This window comes from Passer domesticus, chromosome 3, assembly GCF_036417665.1.
Source record: "Passer domesticus isolate bPasDom1 chromosome 3, bPasDom1.hap1, whole genome shotgun sequence".
NCBI classification, from domain to species: Eukaryota; Metazoa; Chordata; class Aves; order Passeriformes; family Passeridae; genus Passer; species Passer domesticus.
The window spans coordinates 15263267-15285053 of record NC_087476.1 but is presented as its reverse complement, the minus strand read 5'-3'; the positions used below and the strand labels follow the sequence as shown (position 1 = coordinate 15285053).

Below are 21787 nucleotides of genomic sequence, written 5' to 3'. Positions count from 1 at the left end.
ACTTTTTTCTAATCACATATGAAAAGAGACATTTCCACTTCCCTACCCACTGAGGGAGCTTCCTTCACTTCAGCTGAGAGAGTAAGGGTAGGGGAGATCCATTTATTAGTAAGTTCTGGGCTTGCAGCATCTGGTCTGCCCTCATATATGTTGTAAGAGCCATCTATGACACATTAATTTTCTACAGATTAATGAAACACAGGACCAGTTATTTCAATATACTTTATTTTAAAACAGGTAGGTCACAAAGCACTAAGCTTAGCCCGTTCTGCCATACACAAGCTACAAATACTTGTTTGACAGTTGAGGGTCAATCTTTAGTAGCATACATGAAAAGTGAATAAAAATCCATATAAAACAATATTCAAATAGTTTCCATAGGAACACAGATAATTGTGACCCATCTCCTAGTCATTTTTCTTGCATTTATGCCAAACCTAAATGTTAAAAAAAACACTTAAAAATTCTACCAAGAATTAAGTTAACAGTCCCCCAAATGCCCTAAATTCAATGACTAACCTTGCACTTAGTTACTAAATATTACCTATACATTAATACTAGCTGAAGCACAAGTTGCTGGATATTCAATTCCACTTTCCCAGGCACAAGAGACTGGCAGACTAGCAACATCCTGCTCCTCCACCTCAGCTAGGAACCCTTGCTCCTTGATCTGCTGCATTAGTTGCCTAGAAAGGGAAAAAAAAAAGTGAGTAAAAAACTGTTTCACTGCAATCTACTTAAAAATGTAAGGTACATTTTTTTAAATTGCCAGTGAGTATAAAATGAATTCTTTATGCATCACCTGCAATCCTGATATTATTATCATAAAGGGAAAAAATTAAAAACAACAAAAGCAGAATCCATGCAGGTCACTTGTGGCTGGCTAGGCTTTAGGGTAAGTGCCAATACCAAGATGATTTTACCATTCCTGTGTAGGATTTAGATTTGCAAAGATGCACCCATACAGCTACATCTGTGTATTTCATACTATACAAATTTACTTAGTGCTCAAAAGTTCAGAATTTCAGACGTGAAAATCCCTGACAACTTGACTGTCACTTATCCCACACCTTCACATTACTGGGTAACTTGAATCAAGAAAAAATATGGGTAACAGACTAGGAATATAAAGGAGCTGACCAGACCAGTAAGAACAAAGTAACTCCTTCCATATTCAGACAAGAGCTGTACTAAAACACAGCCTCATAAGAACTTCAGTTAACTGAGTTTTTGGACTTAGTTCATAGATTCATAGAAAGGTCTGGATGCAGCCCAGGACAGGTTTGGCTTTCTGGGCCGTGAGGGCACATGGCTGGGTCAAGTCCAGCCTCTCACCCACCAGCACCTCCAAGTCCTTCTCAGCAGGGCTGCTCTGGATCTGTTCATCCCCAGCCTGGATTGATACCAGGGGTTGCCCCGACCCAGGTGCAGCACCTTGCACTTGGTCTTGTTAAACTTCAAGAGATTCCCACAGTCCCACTTCTCAAACCTGTCCCGGTCCCTCAGGTGTGGGGCGGCATCCCGTCCCTCAGGTGTGTCAACAGCAACACTCAGCTTGGTGTCATCTTGCAGTTCTAGTTATCTTAGGTATGCAAGGCAAGCAGTTGTGCCACTCATGGCTCGTCATGCATTACTGGTTTTCACTTAAGACACATGTAATCACCTTGTCCTTTATCTTTCACAGTTTCTAGTCACAAATTTAGCTTTCACCTTTAGAATATGTAGATGACATTCTAAAAGACTTTTTTTTGCCTGTCCTAGAAAGAGCTGCACCATAATCTCATTGATGCATGCCTCTCAGTTAAGGGCCAGCCTTTATCACACAATTCTCTTGCTAAAACAGAAAACACACACAGGCCTGAAAAAGGGCTGTGCTGTGGCCTTGCATTACAGTTATGTTTGCATAATTAAGCTCAGCATGCCTCAGACCAAGTATTAAATTTTAACAGCAACCTAGTGATACAGTGAAAAAGCAAATTATTCTCCCACAGAGCCATTTTTAGTTCAATTATACATAGTTTTGGAGTGTTAAGGGAAGTCTAAAGGCTTCATGTGTTTTGAAAAATGCTTCAATAAACTGGAGGTTTCACTAAGGGAAAGAAAAAATAAAAGCCCTGCTTATACTGGCATGGTTAGTAGAAGAATAGAGGAAGCTTCCTCTTATGTCAGGAATTTCTCTGAGCTTAAAGATTTTCAAAAATTCAAAAACAATCCAATAGCAGAGCTAATCATGCTTTAGAGTAACACTTCTGCCCAAAAGTCCTCTGCCAGTTGAGCAGGCAGATACCAGTGGAGAGGTAAGGGCTTCCTCTTAAGGAAATCCCACTTTTACAGAAGGTGCAATCCATTAACCTGTATTGCAATGCAGAGCACACAGGTTACTTTAAACTGCTGTTAAGTTGCAGTTTCACAGTATCTTTGCACTTAAAAGGTAGTCCTGCTTTCTTTACTTACCTGTTTAATAACTTCCCATGGAGATCTAGCACTCTGCACTGAGCACTGAGCCAGAGCTCAACCTAAACCAAGGAATAGCTCTCAAACAAACAGAGATCATACTGTGAAGCAACACTGATGAATATCCCTTCATCCTGCAGTCAGGATTTAGCTACTAATTTAGAAGACAATATAGTATAACTGTGATTGACTGGCCTCTGATTACAAGTCACAGAAGCTAATTGTAAAGAATTCATTATTCTGTATGTTGTGCAATAGTGAAAACACCAGCTAGAATCCAGATTAATGAAGTCTTCTAACATTGCCCCTTTAAAAGCATCTCTCTTATAAGCATGTACAACAGAGAAAAGTAATTAGTAGCATCAGCATTTTTCTAACCATACAGCAAAAGCTTTCAAAAGCACTGCCTTCTTCTACAAGAGCTGGGGCACCAAAACTACCCTTGCCTGTTAAGGGGTAGTCAACTGATACAATCTATTTATTACAGTGATCTCAGAAGTACTGATGGATCAAGATACTTAGTTACTAACCATGCTGGTCTTGACATCACATAGTGTATTGTTGGCCTCTGGAATCCATTGAAAGTAGAAGCTGCTGCAACAGTATAGGCACCCATGTTTTCAAACAGGATCCAGTCACCAACTTGCAGCTCAGGCATATTAAAGCGCTCAACAATCCGATCTAAGCCATCACAGGTTGGTCCCCAAATGCTGCAGGAGTAGCAGCTGTCATCTGGCTTAGGCCGCTAAAGAAGAGAGTGGAGTTTAATTATTTGACTATTAAAACAGAGCTTCCAGAAGTAATATCATAGTGTAATATTCCCCCTCTGAAGAAAAGGAAGAGCTGCTTGCAGGCTCTTCACCTCTGGCTTTCAGTTAATTCCACTGTGTGCTTCATAAGTTAAACGCCAGAGTCTGGCAACATGAAGGGAGCCATGAACTGAGAAGTGACTGCTGTGACAAGGATTCTCCCACACCCATGATATGTGACTAGCATGTGGTATTTCTGAACAGGCATACCTTCTGCAGGACTGGCTTAACATGTGCATGATCATATAAGATGCAGTTGAACGATCCATAGACCCCATCATTCACATAGTACATAAGAGTTTTGTCATTTGCATCATCTTCATCTGGAAGAAGTCAAGATACCAGTGAGAAAAAGTCTTGGAAAGACACATACAGTTGGCTAGATCTAAGTCTAGGTCTTGATTTACATACCATCAGAACCTGTTTGCTCCTTTAACACAATTTTCTTTGCAATGATGTTGACTGCCAGCGTGAATGCTGATGCAACATAGTATCTTCCAGGCTCTGCAATAATATTTATTCCAGAATCGGAAGGGAAGTATTTATCCAGAGCTGGGTTGATTACACTTGTGATCTAGGGAAAAAATGAGATGCCAGTATTAATATTTCAGCAGCTACTCAGGTGCTACCTTAGAAGTCTGAGATGAAGTAAGACCCTCAAATTCAAAATTATATACTAGTGAAACATATAACATCAATTGTAATTTCTATTGACTCCTTTTACTTTTTCTCACTCAAAATCTTGTTTGCAATTAAATTTACTATATACTAAATGCAAAGCAACAAAAGCAGACACCACTTGCAGCTTAGTTTAAGTAACAAAACAGATCATGTTTGAGGCTGAAGGAAATCATTCCTCCTAGGCTCATTAAACCATCATTAATGCCCTGCAAGTCCTCACACTCCAAATTTGATTTGTAGTCCACTTGTAGTGCTGCTACTTATGCACTATTCCACAGCTTACTAACCCCTGAAGATGTCATCTCATGGGATCATAAGCATACAGAGGCTTTACCACCATAGCTGAAATTCAGTTGCCTTCATGAACAGTTGTTTCCATGTTCTGAAGGTGTCATGAAGCTGCCTCCAACCACAACATAACTGTATCATGCTGTGGAGCCCAATGACATAATTTACTTTGGATGCCTCACACATGCCCACACTGCACTATGAGAAGCCAGACTTCATTAGGAGGTACCAAAAGGGCTACAGTGTTAGCTCACGCTATTATAGAAAATGTTTTATGTATCCTTGTGTTAATGTGTAACATTTAGCACCTCCTTGGGTTAGAAGTCAAGGTGCTCTGACAACGCTGCTTTAAGTGGAAGTCCCAGCCATATTCAGCCCCCTTGCCTCTTCTGAAAGCAGAGATATTGCTGAGGTAAAGCAGACTGGAAAACACTGAACAACTTAAAAATTATGCAAAAGCTAGCCCAAAATCAAATCTGACACTGACCTCTTATGCTGCTACCCTTAAGAACAGTATGGGTTCAGGACTACCCTTACACCCTTTGGGAGCAGTGCCAATCTATTCGGTCTCAAGTACAGCACCAACTGGAAGAAGGCTATGCCAAGTAAGAATCAAGCCTGTAGTTAGAACTGGCTTTATTTTTTTTTGAGACTTCTGCATGTTTGTGCAGTCATTTAGCTATGTATCTAATGAGTTCATCTAATTTCTAGTTTTCAGATTAATTCCTCTTCCCTCTTAATTACATTTCTGACCAAGCAGAAACATTTTTGCAAATCTGTCTGCATACAAACAGAAAAAGCAAGATTTTATTTAATCCGGATCAACACCCAAAGCAGACTCCACAACCTGAGAACTTCTTAGCAAAGCTATACCTCTTCAAATTTAAGCTTGACATCTTCAGAGCCAGGGAAGCCACCACCAATATCAAGCAGATACATATTGAAGCCAAGTTCAGCCTAAAATGAAATGAACAGCAACACTGTCAAAAAAAGTTTATAATTTATGTCAGTTTATAATTTATCATTTAAGCTTAAAAAGTAATGTGAAGTCATTTCATTAACAGTTGAAACAGAGCTAACACGTATTCAAGTAACAGTAATTTGAGTTTGAGCTGCCAATTTTAGTTTTGCCAAGCTGGCCAAAGTAAGCTACCAAGACCTAAAAAATTCCAACAACATTTAACCTCACAACAGTTGTACACGTCATTCAGTTTTGCCACAACAGTTGAGCAGTGGTTCCAGAGAAAGCAGAACTAGACTTACTCCCATATCAAACACACAGCGGGCATCAGAAATGGCTTGAACAAAGGTCTCTGGGTCTGTACATCCACTTCCAACATGGAAACTATAAAAAGATACAAAATATCAGTTGCTATTTGGCAAATGACTCAAAAAGTTTTGTATAAACTCATGTCATCACATGCAAAGGCATCTCTATTGTCAGGTAGATAATTTAAAGGAAACTTGTTTGGTATGACTGTGTTTTGATACTGTCAGCTCACCTAACTCCAACAATGGCAAGGTCAAGTTCTTTTGCACGCTCCAGAAGAAGCCTGCTAGTCTTAAGTGTAGCTCCAAATTTAACACTCAGACGACAGACTGCTTTGGAGTCATCAGTGGTAATGCGCAACACTAACCTAGAAACAGGAAAAAATGAGATGTTAATTTCAGTATAACAGACATCACCAGGCAAGTATGATCTCAGAATGAGACTGAGCTTAAAGATATAAGCTGCTTTGTGTATCTCTTCCTAAAGCGCCAGTAAACTCTACTAGATTAGATTTCACTGGTTAAAAGTATGCTTATCATGTCACAGTTTTGCAGACTGCCTTAAACTAATGAAGAACAAGTTTCAGACAAAGCAGATATTTCTGTATCTTGGGAACTCATGGAAGAATGATAGAACAATGAACACTACTTACTTGGCTTTTGGATGGGCCCTTGCAACTTTCATTAGTTCTACTTCACTGTCAAATGTCATCATCTGCACACCACTGCTGGCAGCATGTTTGATTTGAGATACTTGTTTGCAGGGATTTGCATATATTATTCGCTCAGGAGGCACACCAATGCTCTGCACCAGCTGTATTTCAGTCTGAAGAAAGAACAGATTACACTTTCAGAAGATATTTCTACATAGATGATTAATGTAATCAGAACAACAAAAGCAACACCACTCAGTTATCCTTAATTTTACAAAAACATGTCTTGTAAGGCTGCACAGATACGAGCATCACAGATCAGAAGATAGCTGAGATCTCACCTTACTGGCACAATCAAATCCTGCCCCAAGAACAGCAAGTGTCTTCACAACAGCTTTGCTGTCGTTGCATTTTACGGCATAGAAGGGGGTCACCCGAGGAAGGGCCTTATGCCACCGCATGTGCTTCTTCACAATGTCCCCGAGGTCAGCAACATAGAAGGCATCTTTATCATCCTAGAGCAAACACACGTCTTAACCTTACAAACAAGAGATAACAGGATAAGCCTAGAGGTCAGCATTTGAGGGGGCTGTCTTGTGGATCATTTGCAAGGACAACTTGTTCTACTAGTTTATAAGTTTGTAGCATCAAGAAATGTAGTGGTTTTCCCATCATACTTACAGAAGATGACACTTCATTTATTTTTTGGTCAAGGATATCCTTGGCAGTGAAACCTTCATCAAGGAAGGTCAACTCAAATTCTTCTTTGCTGAAGTTACTCATGACTTCCAAGATTTCAGGTTTATGGGAAAGGACTTGGGTATGAAGTGCTGGGGAAAAAAAAAAAAAGTTAATTACTTAATTGGAGTTCATATAGTTTACATTCAATACTTCACTTAGATTCATATAGTCATTATATGACCACTACTTTGTGCTCATATAATTTACAATTATACAGCTCCTATAGTGATCACTAATAGCTGCACACATTAGGAACTTGCATAATGACAGAACAGATGTAATCAGAACCAAGAAGGCAGGCCAAAATAATCTTGCTAGCTGGAAGGCAAGTTCTCTGTTCAACAATTCAATGATGCTCTGAGTCTGCTCAAAGTAAAAACCAATCAAATAAATACTGTCAGTTATTATTAGTCTGGCTCCCTGGAAGTTTCTGCTCTCTTTTCCTTCACCTCCACATCAGAGCTATTAATACTATGGCTAGTGTCTCCTTACAACTTTGTTTTTTAAAAAAGTCCTAAGCACTATTTTAGCTCACCAGTTTCAGAAGAAAGGGTTTACTTGTTACTGCCAACAGAACCCAAGACTTTACTGACTTCTGAGTAGTAACAACTCTCATTAGGTCCAAGCCAGGTAAATGCCTGCATTCTCAATACAGTTCAGACTGTGCACAATGTAGACATGAGAACTGGGCTTTCCTTGAAGTTGCTCTGTTGGTAGTCAGAGCTTCCCTGATCTATGCATGACCTCCAAGCTACATGAGAACCTCAGCTGTCGTGAGTGGCAGATACACACTTTGAGACTGTTTTGTAATTCTGACCTGCAGAAAAAGTCTTAACAGGGATCCCAACTAGCACTTCAGAATGGGATTTTACAACAGTCCATTACAAATCTTCATTGCTAACAGAAATCTATCTGCTAAGTATAAAGTCCCTTGAGAACTAGAACTAAAGAGCAAAAGCACACTCCTCTGCCATCCATGACCCATGAAGCCCATGGGCCACCCTTTCACTGAGCTGTCCACATACAGAACAGCAGCATTCTCCATCAAGCTGTTAAGCAGAGTGTGTGCTTCCTTTCAAAGACCTCAGCACTGCAAGTCACTCATGTAATGGGGTCCAGCCCTTTTCCTTCTCTCAGCAATTTTTACACTCAAACTAGTCATGCAGACTAGGACTGAAAATTATGCAAACTCCAAATTATTCACTAATTTTAAGTTACATTACTGTTTCCTTTATTTTCAAAAAGTTTGGCTATAAACCAATTGAAAAGGGATGTTTTATAGTTGTTACAGATTAACAAAGTTCTAAAACCAACAGAACCATTAATTCCATATATGCATATAAAAACATTCATTGAATTGTGTTGAATAGCTTTGAAACATCAGCAATTATACTTCATTTCAACCTTCAGAAACATATGGCAACAAGAACTACTTTGTATCTTGATAATTTTTCAGTGACAATTTATCAGTGACAAATTTGAGAGTCAAAGTAGATTAAGCTTTGATTCTAATAAACCCAGCAATCCATTGAACCTCATTCTCCTTCTGCTCTCATTCACGTGCAGTGATAATTCTACCACAAGCTGGATTAAAGTCTTCTCTTTAAAGCCTCTTTGAAAGGACCATAAGAAACAGCAAATTAAACACTTCTCAGGAGGTGCTTGTTACTAAGGAGAAGTTACATCTCATCATAGACTTGCAGCTTTGCAGAAAGCAGTTCAGGGACTTCAGCTGCGGTTAAGAGATGTGAACACCATCAGGAAGAATTTAGTTTAACCTCCCCTCTGCAGAGAACTGCAGGAACAGCAGTTTTCCTTTTAACTTGTAAGAAGGAAATTACTTGTACCGGCCACAACAGATTTTGTTAAAAAGTTCTTGCAAGCTTTCCATCTCCATCTCATTGCACAATTTTAACTACAGTGTAATTACACCGCATATAGACAGAACACGGTCATGTAGCTGCAAACTGTAGCCTCCCAAAGGATGTTTCTACTTGGACTGTGTGCAAAGTGTCTGCAGCTCCCCAGAAGAAAGGCAATTTATGCTCATTTGGAATTTGTTCTCCAGAACATTCCCCTATTTAGCAGCTGTACTTAGACAGAGCTGAGTCATGCCTGCAGGCTCGGTTCTCAAACAGCCAAGCTGCGTCTAGAAAAGGTGCCCGAGGCGCCTCTGACTCCGGAGCTGCAGAGCTGCGGGCTGCCCGGACGGGGCCGGCTGCCCTGCGCTCACCGACGCCTTTCTCCTGCAAAGCCACACGGTCCCGCAGCAGAGCCCGACGCGGCCGAGCCCAGCCTGACACCGCGGCTTCCCGGGGTGCGCCCTCCTCAGAGCCCCCATCACCCTGCGGCTCGGCCCCGTCCCGAGCCGCCCGGGCAGCAGCGCTCCGCGGCGAAGGGCTCCCTCCCATCCCTCGGGGTGTCAGGCCAGGTCGGACGGGGCTCTGGGGAGCCGCGTCCAGTGGAAGTTGTCCCTGCGCAGGCAGAGTTAGACCTGGATGGTCTTTAAGGTCCCTTCCCACTCAGACTACTCTGTTATTCTCCGATCCGCTCCCGGCCAGGCCAGTGCCCGCCGGGTGTGCAGCGGGCAGCGCCCCTCGGCCCAAGGGCGAGCCCGCCGCCCCAAGCCCCGTTCCTGCCACGCACCTGCCTTTCCCCACCCCGGAAACAGCCCGGCGGCCACGGCGCGGCCGTCCCTTCCCTCGCTGCCGGAAAGCGCCGCCAATGCTGCCCAGGCGAGCCGGTCTGGCCCGCTTACAGCCGCCCGGAGCCTCCCGCCTCCCCGCCGGGGCCGGGGATTCCCCGTGCCCGGCGGCAGCCCCGGCGCCCGGCCCGGGCCGCGCCGCTCGCCGGCGGCCCCGCAGACACGTGGCTCCATGCCGGCCGCTTCCGCCGCGGCCCCGCTGCCCGGCACGGCCCGGCGCGTCCCGCCGCCCGCCTCACCTCGCAGCGCTGGCCGAGCTGCTGTCAGGCTCCCGCGGCAGCCGATCCCCTCGCTCCGAGCCGCCTCCCCCTCCTCCTGCGAGCCGGGCGCGGTGCGCGGAGCCGGGCGGGAGCGCCGGACCGGCTGCGGAGGAGCGGGGCTGGCGGGGCGAGCGGGGCGCCGCGGCTGACAAAGCTTCGCCACGGCCGCCGCGCTCGTATTTATAGCGCCGCGGCGTCGCTGTGGCAACGCACCAGCTCAAACCAGCCGCGATCGGCTGGGACCGGGCGCGCTCCCACCGCCGCTATTGTGACGTGCGGCCGAACATGCGCACGGCGCCGCGCGCCCCCCGCGCGCCCCGCCCGGCCCAGCCCCTGCTCCGTGCCGTGCCGGGCCGTGCCGGGCCGGGCCTCCGCGCGGGCTGTGTCCCGCCCGGGACGGGATCCACCTGCGGGGCGATGTGCGCGACCCCAGCCCTGCCGGCAGGTGCATGGCCCGTGCCCTCCCCGCCGCCGGTTCAGTGCCCCCGGCTCGGTGCTCCCAGCTCGGTACCGCAGCCGTAGCGTGAAAAAGCGGCTCAGGAGGCCGGAGGGTTGCGGCTTCAAGCGATGCCTTTGGCAGCTGGTGGAGGAAAGCGCTGGTGAGCCGGGGGACCCGCAGTGTGTGACAGCCGGCGTGTCGGCGGAGACAGAGCCATCCATTTGTGCGGCTCCCGCAGCCGCTGTGCTCGGCCCTGGCTGCTGCCCCTGCCTGCATCTCTGACCACCGCCGGTGTTATCCAAAACACTGACCGGAGTTCTTCCGTCCGCTCTTTTCTGACACTGGTAGCTCTTTCTGCTGTAAGGTTATTATGTATTACTGGCTTGTTTTAGAAATGGGCGTCCATGGAAGATGTAAGAAGGTATCAACTGATCCTTTCAATCCAGTTTTGGTTTAGCCCTGAACGACTGTGCTTTCTGCCCCTGTCAGGAGAGGCATTTTCTGCTGCTCTCCCCCTCTCTTTAAAATGTTCAAGCCCTACCCCATGGTAGATGGACCAAGTCCCTGCCCTGTGGACTGAGTTCCTGCCTTGTCAATGTTTGTGGGAGGATGGAGCTACCCTTGCCATGCTGAAAAAGTGATTTTTACACCCAGCCACCTCTGGAATATTTGTAAGAGGCAAGAACCTTTCTTAAGCCCTTGCTGCAGGACAGAGCTCAGGGTGCTCCTGCTCCCCATCTCCAAGTCACCGAAGGCTCTTTTAATGGCTTTATGAAAGCAGACATCTGGGCAGCCCCTAGCCTCCTGCAGAGCTGGCCAGTGAGCTCTGCAGGGTGGAGAAAACCCTGTGTCCTACTGGGGAAAAGTGATGGGAAATGCTGGCTGCTGTGGGGTGTGGGATGCTCTCGTGGAGCTATCCAAAGCAAAAGGTTGTGCTCACTGGCCTCAGAGGTTCCATCCTCCCACCTCTCCCACCAAGCTCAGCTGGAAAACCCACTGTGTTTCAGGCAGAAGCAGATCAATGGGATGTCCTTGTCCACTCCATATCCCCTGCCTTCTGGAGCTGGGGTGGGGGTGGAGGGCACCAGGCTGGGGCTGCAAAACAATCCCTTAAAGGATTGAAATAAAGGAAAACACCAAGACCAAGCAGATAATGAACAAAAGGTGGATTGAGACACAACCAAAAGAAACTTCAGGGGACAGAAGTGCTGGTTTTGGTTAAAATAATTTAATGAAAGAAGGAACAAAATGCCCTAAAGTATTTTAAACATATATATATATATATATATACACTATATGTCATCACACGTCCACACATGAATTACAAAAGGTTTTCTAAATAAGAGCAAGGAGTGGGGAAAACCATCCCAGTGTGTAGCACCTACATCAGCTGGTCCTAAGGACACTACCTGCCCTCAACAGTAATTCTGCTGCAGCAGGGCCACTGCACAAGCATTGTCTTTGCTGAGATAACTCATCAAAACCCCTGAGGAATTTCACACCACCTCCCCTGCCAGTTAACAGGACAAATAGTGGAGCTCAAATTCCTCAAGATTTGGCTCTGTGGGCAGCAGATATAATTTAATTTCACTTTTCTTCTGTTGACCGTGAATAACTAGGATTGCAGAATCACAGAGTAGTCTGAGTTGGAATTAAGCACTGGAAAAGCAGACAGAGAGGAAAGGGAAGGGCTGTGCTGCCACCACAGGGGCCAGCTGCTCACTGAGCTGGCTCAAAAGCTGGTCTGTGGTCTGGATAATGCCAATGGCCATCACTTGCCCCAGCACTCCAACACAACTCTGGTACTCTCCACCTTCTCCCCTCTGGCTGGGGCGGGAGAGGAGCCTGTGGCTGTCCCCAGCCATGTCCCAGCTGACTAGCCTTGGCTGGGGCAGGGGGGCAGGGGCCAGTGGGTAGGCACTGCCCTGGTGTGAGACAAAATGGAGCTGTGCCCGAGGCTGGGGAGCAAAGGCTGGACTGCCCCAAGGGAAAGAGGTGACAAAAACAACCACAGGATGCAATTACCTGAGGAACTGATGCGTTTTGCAGATACTTAATATCAATGATTTATCAGCTCCTTAAAATGATAGCATTACCAAATATTTCATCCTCCTCCCAGTTCTTGTCTCTGGAGGATCCTTGAGAGCTGGTGGTGACAAAGGCTGGCTTTGAGGAGCACAATGTTTGCAGGAGGTGCTCCAGTTCAGGACCCCCGGGTCCCTGCGCCAGAGGACAGTCAAGGGCAGCTTTCAGGCATATTCAGTTACAAAAAAGGAGAAATGTCCTTCCTGCTTCCTGGCTAGTGCCCTGAGGGTCTGGCCAAGCTGCTCTGAAGGGCATGAGCAGCTGCCCAGCTCCACCAGTCACAGGGGCAGAGCAGATCCTGGGTGTGAAGAACTGGGGGATGCTCCCGCAGCTCTTGGCAGGTCACCACCAGTTCAGACTATCTTATATGAAGCAGTTGCTTGGGCCAAAAACGTTTTCCAGAAGAGGGCACTGGAAAAGCATTTGTTGGTAGGAGACTGTGGCCATATCTTCCTGATATTTCTTCTCCTCACTTTCTCTCCACACAGGGCCCTTGCTGCTGTGGAGGGACAGGGGATGGGGAGGACTCTCTGACTTCCCTATAGCTGTCAGTCTCCTACATCTTGCAGTGCAGCAGCAGCAGCCTGGTGGGCCCTCACCCACCTGAATGATGGGTGGCCTAGGTCTTACAGACCCCTAAATTTGGGAGGAGCTGGAGCCAAGCCCCAGGGTCCTTGAGCTTTGGCCAGGTGGGGAGAGCTGCCCGGTGGGAGAGAGATGAAGTGGCCAGCACCACCACAGCAGCTGGAGAAAACCTCAAGCTGGCATTTCTCAGCTGCTTTCCTTCCATCTGAGTCTAACCAGGGTCTTTGTGCTTCTCGAGAAATTAAGCCCTGTGACAGTTCATGGAGGCTGGTAAATACTACCTCCACTTTATGGATGAAAAAGTGACTCAGAGGAAGATTCAGTGACTTACCAAGGATTGCACAGAGTAAATTCCTGATAGGGGTGTGCTGAGATGTGGGCCCATGTGAGGTGGAGGTACTGTGTGGGCTGTGGGATGCAGGGTATGTGCATAGGGGAATCTCATGGGGCTGCCTCCAGCTCTCTTAGGGCAGCAGCTCTTCATTACCTTTCAGTTCATTGACACAGAGAAAAGAAAACCTACAAATTGTCCCTGTCATCCAACAAAGACCATTGGAAAAAGCAACGTTTCCAGGATACGTTTTTCATCATCTTTTATTGCACATTTTCCAGACATTTGAATACAGTTTCTTGCAACTCAGTGCTACCAATGTGATGTTGCATCCTTCTGAGTCAGAGCGAAAACTAAAATAACTCCTTGCAGTGACTAAATTAAAGGAGACAGAGTAACCAAAATTCTTGTGAAGTGACTGGAAAGCTTTGCTTTGCATCTCAACTCCAGAAATGCTTATGGATCTGTTTTCTGATTTGCCTTTTTTGGGCTTAGTAGCCCAGTTAAAAATTAGTTCAAAACCTCACATGCCATGAGGGGAAGCACATAACTCTGACATTACTGCACCCATTTTGTGCCTGTGCTTTGTCTAATCCTTCACAGTTACAGACTTGAGACAGATATTTATGAAAAATAAATTTTAAAACTCAGTGCTCTCATATGCATGTTGTTAAATATACTTGATACATCACGGTGTTTGAGTACCATCATCCTCAATAAGAGCTCAGCACCAAACAAAAGTGAGCCAAATAATGAGATTTGACTCCAACATTGTTATAGTTAATTCATGGAGGCTGTAGGCAATATGTGATGGTATAGCAGGATTTAAACATTTTGTATTTTAGTAGACTCCTTGCTCTCAACAGAGACAATGTCATATTCAGGGAATGAATGAGTTGTAATCTTACCTACACACTACCCACTGCAAACATCCAAGAAGCAAGACCTCATGTTGAAAACCTCACATTTTGGATTGTGACTGGAGTTTAATTTGGGATTAGTTTAATCTGGTGAAGAGCAGTTTAAGAGGTGATTATCTCAACGGTAGCTACAAAGATGGTGCAAAATTCTCAGCATTGTCAGACATTACAGGGAAGAGCAATGGCCATAAACTGTGCCACTGGCAGTTCTGGTTGGATATTAGAGAAACTTCTTCTCCAGGAGAGTAGTGCAACCTTGAGGCAGAGGTGAGGTGGTCATCCTTGGAGGTTTTCAAGCTTAAGCCAGAAAAAGCTGTGGCTGACCTGCTCTGGTGCCTGCTGATAGTCCTACTTTGGGTGTGAGGTTAGGCAGGAGACTTCTTTTACAGCTGGTATTTCTGGCACTGTATTCTGCACTCAGATAAGCCCATGGGTGATGCAAACAAACCCCGTGACATTTTTTTGACTCCGTCCTCTGGTGGTGTGAGTTGAGGTGGCTTCGTGCTGGAGATGTGACAAGGAAGGCACGTTGGGATGGAAGATAGGTGACCACTTCTCCCAGGACCCTGCTTCCTCTCTGTTGCACAGCCCCTGTGTTGGACCAGTGCTTCAGACAAGGACACTGACCAGGATGGTCAAACGCCCTTGCAGGCAGGGCATGGGCAGTGTGATGCTTCAAGCCTGTGCAAGGGGGAAGGAAAAGGAAAAACAGAGAGCTGTCTTTGAGAGAAGGTCATGGGTCTGCCCAGACAGTGCAGTTGTGGCCTTGCTCCCTGCAAGGGGGAGTCCTTTGGCAGCTTGTGCCTGAAAACCTTCACTTGCCAAATCGCACAGGGGAAAGGGCCAAAGAGTCACATCTTGTGTGTCAGGAATGACATTTAATCCTAATCCTATATCCATTGGTGGGCTTTTACCTCCCTTGTTCTCTAACAGGTTAAATAAACCTCTGAAAACCTGAGTTTTGGCAGGGTCAGAATTCAGATCCAGATTTTGTCATCTGTTCAGTCATTTTATTAATAAGAAGGAATAATTACTGACAGCAAGTAGTGGTTTTATGGAGTGAGACAGAAAGTTGTGTGTCTCAGTGGGAAGCCTGGAGGCATACAATGGTCTTTTCCTAAACAAATTGAATCCTACAATTGTGCCATTGATGGGACCTGCCTGAAATCAAGGGCAGCTCTATGCATGAAGTGGGAGCAGTAGGAAGGATCAGGCCTTCAGAGGTACATTTTCATCATAATATTTGAAGATTTACGTGTATAACTACGCAACTCAGGGTGAGACTGTGCCTCTAAGGCAAAATATATGAGCTCATATAAAGAATTTATCATTATAATAACAATTTGCATTTCTATAGAACCTTTAATCATAGGATCTCAAAGTGCTTAACAAACACAAATTAATTAATCCTCACAACTCTCCTGCAAGGTAGACATGTATAATGGAGAGTCGCTAGCAGCTAGCTTTCCATTATAAGTCTCATTTTAACTACCTCCTAACTTTGCCAAAACTAAACCAATACACACAAAAATTTCACAAGAATGATCTTGTCCTGGGGTAGGATCTTTTTAGAAATTGTGGAGCAAATAGGATAAGATAGTTTAAGATAAGTAGGTTAAATGAGGAAACCAGAAAGACATCTCTGAATGAACTAATGCACATAGTCCATTAGTCCAGAGGAGAGATGCAGAATTTGGGACAGACACATGCTTCTCCATAACTTGCTGGAATTGAGATTCCAAGGTGATAAATGATTATTCATTATCCACTCTGTTATTTACAAAGCTGGTCAACTAAATGAGTTCAGGAGATGATTTGCTTTTTTAAATGGAAGAATCCTTTACCAAGAGCTTCACTCAAACCCAGCTATGAAGAGGAAATCACTGGGTGCGACATATTTCCTCCTTTGGAGAGTTATTCTGTAAAACCTTTGGGAAAAGGCTGGATGAGCAGACCAAGTGATGGTCTGGTCTTGTAGCTGGAGTATTACCTTTAAGAAGATGCCAAAACCAGCTTGAGATCCAGTGTCTGGCAGCACACCCACACATGGATAGAGAGCAAGAACAAATTCTTCCTCTGCACGCAAAAAAAAATCCCAAGCGACCTAAACAAAAGGAAGAAAACCATCCTGGGAAAAACCACCTCTGACAACTCAGAGCTGCTGAGACCTGGGGCCCAGGCGTGGAAGAGAGAGCCAAAGTCTTTCCTGTTCCCTTCCTTCCAAAACAGGAGGGTGAAGTGTAGGTGGACAATAGGGTGGAGGCTTGTCCCTTGGCCTCGGATTGGGGTTTGCTCTGGCAGGCTTACATGGGTAGCAAATTGCTGCCACTCCCAGGAGGAAGGAGGAGGACAGGGGATTATGACTCAGGTGTTTGTAGGGTGGTACAGCCTCCAGGGATGCTTCCTGGGTGCCCTGCGCTTGCTCTGGAGCTCACACAGAGCCTCGTCCCCAGGGAGGCAATCGGTGCAGCACCTTGTGCTGCTTCCCAGCTCCACCTTTGCCCTCCCCGGGGTGTGCGGGATGACTCAGGCGCTCCGTGTCCGTGTCACTCGCTGTCCCCCCGTGCCGCAGCCCCGGCTCCATCCCGGGTGCCAGCCCGCCGTGCACAGCTGCCTGCCTCAGCAGCTGCTGGGCTTGGGTTCTCACGTTGTGCTTGAGAAAAAGAAAGCAAAGTCTGAAAATAACTCAGAAAGGTTGTGTAAAATCTGATGAGCTTGTTGCTGGAGCATTTTTCAAAAGTGTGTGGTTAGAAAGTAGAGCAGGTAGTACCTGTCATGTTGAAATCTTTTGATATAGAGCGATCAGGGAGGTCTAGTGGTCATTTTTTATTAAAAAATGGGATTTTACTCAAAATGGGGAGTGAGACAGACTCTGCTCCTAGTACAGTCCTATGGATATAGACAAGAGGAAGAATCTTTGCAAAATCCACCAAAGAAGGGAGAAGAGAGGTAGAAAAGAAAGTACAGTTTGCCTTTTGCAGGCAGGTGGGTCCCCCGGCCCAAGGAGACCTGGAACACTGCAGGGGCCATGCCAGCAGCCCTCAGCACAGCCAGCAGCAGTGCCTGCTGCCAGAGCAGAGCCTGGGCCCCTGGCCAGGGCCAGCCTGGGGCGCCCCAGATCAGCACTGCCTCCCTTTCACCACTGGAAGATTGCACAGGTCAACCCATTGATACTGAAAAGAGCTCCGGAGGTGCAGAGATAGGAATTATTTATGACTAAACAAAATAGACCAATGGTGTTTGTTTCACAGCAGTTCATAGTCCAATGCCAGCACTTGGCTGTTATCAGGCCACACATTTAGCCAAATTCTGGGCATGTTTTCTTCTACTATGATCAAATGACCTTGTCCTTGTGAAGGCAGGTAATATTTGGCCTTTGTTTTCATTGCATTTGTAGCTGTGCAACAGGTACAGCACGTGGCCTGTTGTTATCAGCCTTGTTACAATGCTGTTACCAAGAGAGAGTGGAACTGCACTTCACTACAAGACCAAAAATTTTGTATTCTGAGGAAGGAAGACCTTGAGTACTCTGCTCTTACCCATATCAAATTGCAGCTTGCTCTTCAGACAACCTTTTGGGTTTCAACAGAATGAAAAGATAATCTAAATATTCACTCTTAATAACTTTAAAATGTCCTTCAACGGTTGCTTAATTTTTCATATGCATGTGCTGTTTCATACAAAAAGGCATGGAGAATAAAAACCAGAATACAAATGAAACATGTGGGTTATTCTCTAGTCCTTCTGGTCAGTATTGCAGTCCCCTGGGAAGCTGCACACATCTGGCCTGGGGCACTGGCTTTCAGTGCATGCTGTGGTTAACAAGTGCTGTGAATACAACCTCAGACACAGAGTGGCACAGGAGGAGAAATGCCTTGAGTTTTAATCCATGAGCACTAACATACTGAAGCAAGAAGTATGAGAGAATTGATCAGTATAAGCAGCGTGTTCTGTACAGGTAAATCATACTGCAGTTATCTAGTTGCTGTTGTTTTCTTGAGTCTTTTCATGGGTGACAACAAATTAAACTGATTACTGTGATATTGTAAAGACTTGGAGTTACTTTCAACTTTTTCTTCAACCTGAGAGCATTTTGAGAGTTTTCTCCCCAATCCAACCTCCTGCTCAAAGTAGGCTGAGCTATGATGTTAAAGTATTTTGTTAGAGGTTTATTTTTCCCTGTCCCCAACCATCAGATGAATGCCCTGATCACAAGGCCAGAGTCAAGCTTTCTCCTTCCTGCTTTCCCTGCTCTCAGTGTTTGGTTGCACAGTGACTCAGCCTCATTCAGCACCTGGGTGTTCCCAGGTGAGATAGCAATAGCAAAGATCTCTCATAGCACAGCATCAAAGTTCTCCTTCACAACTTCTGCTCCACTTGGCTGGTGTGCAGGAGCTGTCACTACCCATCTGACTTCTGAGGAGTCCCCAAAATTAACTCATCTTGGCTTCAAGTCCCCTGCACAGATGGACTCTTAGCTCTATAGAAAAGTGAGAGCTCTCCAAATTGGATATGGACATCCAGGCAGCTGTCAGGCCAAGCATGGATATGCCCAGTGGATTTACCTGCATGTAGGGTTGTCCAGAAACCAGGCAGACAGGATTGCTGGCTGTAAGGCAAGTGGGTTTCACAACCCATGTCCCAACCTTGGGGGCATCTTATTAGGCTGGATGCCTTTCAGTGTGCATAAATGCACAGCAACTTCAATACACAGCACCTCTCTGCAGGTGCGTTGTGAGAATCCTTTGTGCACTTTACATTTGCCTACATTAACATTTGTATTAACACATTGACACTAATGGTAGTATGTGTGTGCAGAATTATGTGAATAACTCTACTATTTTCTCTATTATAAGTATTATGTTTCTTAAACATTTCCTGTGTGGAAGTTGCAGTATTTAAAAGATACTTGTGATAGATTTTATCAAGAGAATTACAGTATAATGAAGGTCCAGGAAGGAAAACCATATCAGAAACACACAGGGAAAACCACCAGATCATCCTGTGCTGTAGGTGAAATCAATGGTAATAATGCTGATACCCTCCACTGTGAAAGAAAAAAAGGCAATTAGGGAAACTGTGATGCTGTTAGGATTACTTTCACAACGGAAGACATTAATTCAAGGACATTTCCATGGCCAAAGACAGTAGCACTTCATGATGATTCATGACCAGCAGCTGATTTGCAGTGTCCTTGGTGGAAGAAGAGCAGGCTGGGTGAATTTCTTGTCATGACTCTGGCTGCTGTGCAACAGGAGCATGCTGGTTAGCTCTGCTTCCACTTCCCCCACAGAGCCATTGCCAGAGGTAGCACAGCAGTGGGGAGATCAGGTTTCTCAGATAAAATACTTCACCCAGGATGTTTAGGAAAGCAGGGCTTCAGAGCACGTTGAGTGTATGTTTCTTTCAGTAATTTATCTACTATACCATCAGGCATGGGCAGACAAAAATTGCTCTACCACAAATCCAGCATTAAATCTTGTCTACACAAGGATCTATGTGTCAAGGTTTAACCCCCAACAGCAGCCAAGCCCTACGCAGCTTCTCACTCCCTCCCCCATCAGCAGGACTGGGGAGGGAATCAGAAAGGTAAAAGCTGGAAAACTCCTGGGTTGAGATAAAGGCAATTAAGTAGGGAAAGCAAAAGCTATGCATGCAAGAAAAGCAGCAAGGAATTAAATCACCACTTCCCAAGGTCAGACAGGTGTTCAGCCATCTCCAGGTGAGCAGGGCCCCATCACACTTAACAGTGACTTGGGAAGAAAAACACCATCACTTCAACGATCTTCCCTTTCATCCTTCTTCCCCCCACTTTTTTATACTGAGTATGATGTCCTATGGTATGGAATATCCCTTTGGTCAGTTTGGGTCACCTGTTCTGGCTGTCTTTCTGACTAACTTCTCATGTACTCCCACTCCCCTTGCCAGTGTGGCAGTATGAAAAGCAGAAAAACCCTTGCCTCTGTGTAAGCCCTGCTCAGCAAAAACAAAAACATCTCTATATTATCACCTCTGTGTTCAGCACAAATCCAAAACATAGCTCCATACCAGTCACTGGAAAGAAAATTAACTCTACCCCAGCCAAAAGAAGCATATCATGCTAGCCTGGCAGCAGGGTGATGCTGGAGGCACAATTGATCGTTTTTTCTGAAAGAGAGGGTGCACAGAATGAGGGTGGGAATCAGGGGCTGGGCTCTGTTTCATTCTCTGTTGTTGAATGAGTAAAAACCAGGCATGAATGATCAGGCTCTAGTTCATCCCCCAGACTTTAGATTTCTGACAGCAAGACACCAGGGGACTCATGGGTAGGAGGGGGTCACAGAGAAGACTTGTCCTTTCCAAAAAGGGACTCAGATCTCCTTGCATGTGCCTATTTTGCTGTCTTCCTCCACTGACGGCAGAAGGATCCTAGACGCCCAAAGCTAGAAGGAACAGCTCGGCCTTTGTCTTTTTTTCCCTGCCATAAAGGGAGGATAATGATGATGACCTTTTTAAAGAGCTTCTGACATCCATAGATAAAAAAATAAAACTTGTAAGGGATTATTATTGTTGTTATATATCTTTGAACAGAGGCAGCAATGACGTTTCTATGACATTTTATAATCCACATGAAATGCTGCCATAATAAAGATAATGACACGTATGATGGACAAAATATGCTTAGTTGTGGTATTTGGCAGTGATCATTTGGCTTATTTCTTTTCCTATGTATTTTATGCAGAAGGAAAAGAAGAAAAAACATTAGCAGACACCTCTTGCAAATCCTGCTGAAATCAAAACTCTGCTGAATTGAATGCATACGGAACTTTTTCAGGCTTTAGAGAAAATACATAAGTTATTTTAGAAACATGTATTTGAAAATGGAATTGTTGATCTCTGCCGATGGCACTGTTATTACCCTGGTAAGAATGCTGACCTTCCTGAAGCTGACCCTCCTGCAGGAGCAGGGCATGAGCCCTGTGCTCAGCTGCATGATTCTCGTTCTTGACTCCAGCTGTGGTGTTTTGCCTTCTGCCTTTGAGTGGGTTGGGCACTGCAGAGGTCTCTCAGGATCAGTTAGTCTGGGCTCTGCTTTGCCTTGTGTCTCCCTCCCGTGCACACCAAGCAGACACTGACATTAGAAAGGACCTGAAGTGTCAGACCAGTGATCCACAGGCAGTAGCCAGGTCTGAGGACAGCAGCAGGAGATGCTATTCAAGGGGAGCATATAAGCATGGTCACCTTCCTGGTCAGCTGCCACATTCGGGCCTGCAAAACCATCCAGCCTTTTTGGTGTCCATCTATGGCCCTCTCACCATGGGTCCATCAAACCCCTGTTGGACCCTGTGGCCAGTACCTCTATAGCTCTCTATGGTGGCACAAGTGAGTCTGTGGGTTAAACATGGTAAAACCCTGGCACAGGATTCCCAGTGAGATGGTAGATGTCCCATCCCTGGAATCATTCAAGGTCAGGTTGGATGAGTTTCTGAGCAACTTGATCTAGTTAATCGCCCCACTCATTGCAAAGGGATTGGGTTAGATGGCCTTTAAAGGTCTCTTCTAACCCAAACCATTCTGTGATTCTATTA

At 45.4% G+C, this 21787-nt stretch overlaps 1 protein-coding gene across 2 annotated transcripts; it reads right to left on the bottom strand.

Moving 5' to 3' along the window:
• Positions 1-208: 208 nt before the first annotated feature.
• Positions 209-9997, bottom strand: ODC1 (ornithine decarboxylase 1). 2 transcript variants are annotated; one of them, XM_064411953.1, is made up of 11 exons: positions 9839-9997; positions 6836-6984; positions 6496-6669; positions 6155-6327; positions 5735-5869; positions 5496-5577; positions 5106-5189; positions 3675-3837; positions 3474-3586; positions 2985-3199; positions 209-686 (listed from the first exon to the last, which is right to left on the bottom strand). In XM_064411953.1, exons 2-11 carry the CDS (start codon positions 6935-6937, stop codon positions 545-547), a joined length of 1383 nt encoding a protein of 460 aa, XP_064268023.1. In that variant the 5' UTR covers positions 6938-6984; positions 9839-9997; the 3' UTR covers positions 209-544. The 2 variants fall into 2 exon arrangements, with proteins under 2 accessions (XP_064268023.1, XP_064268022.1); XM_064411952.1 differs by lacking the exon at positions 9839-9997 and adding an exon at positions 9542-9557.
• Between the last annotated feature and the right edge of the window lie 11790 nt (positions 9998-21787).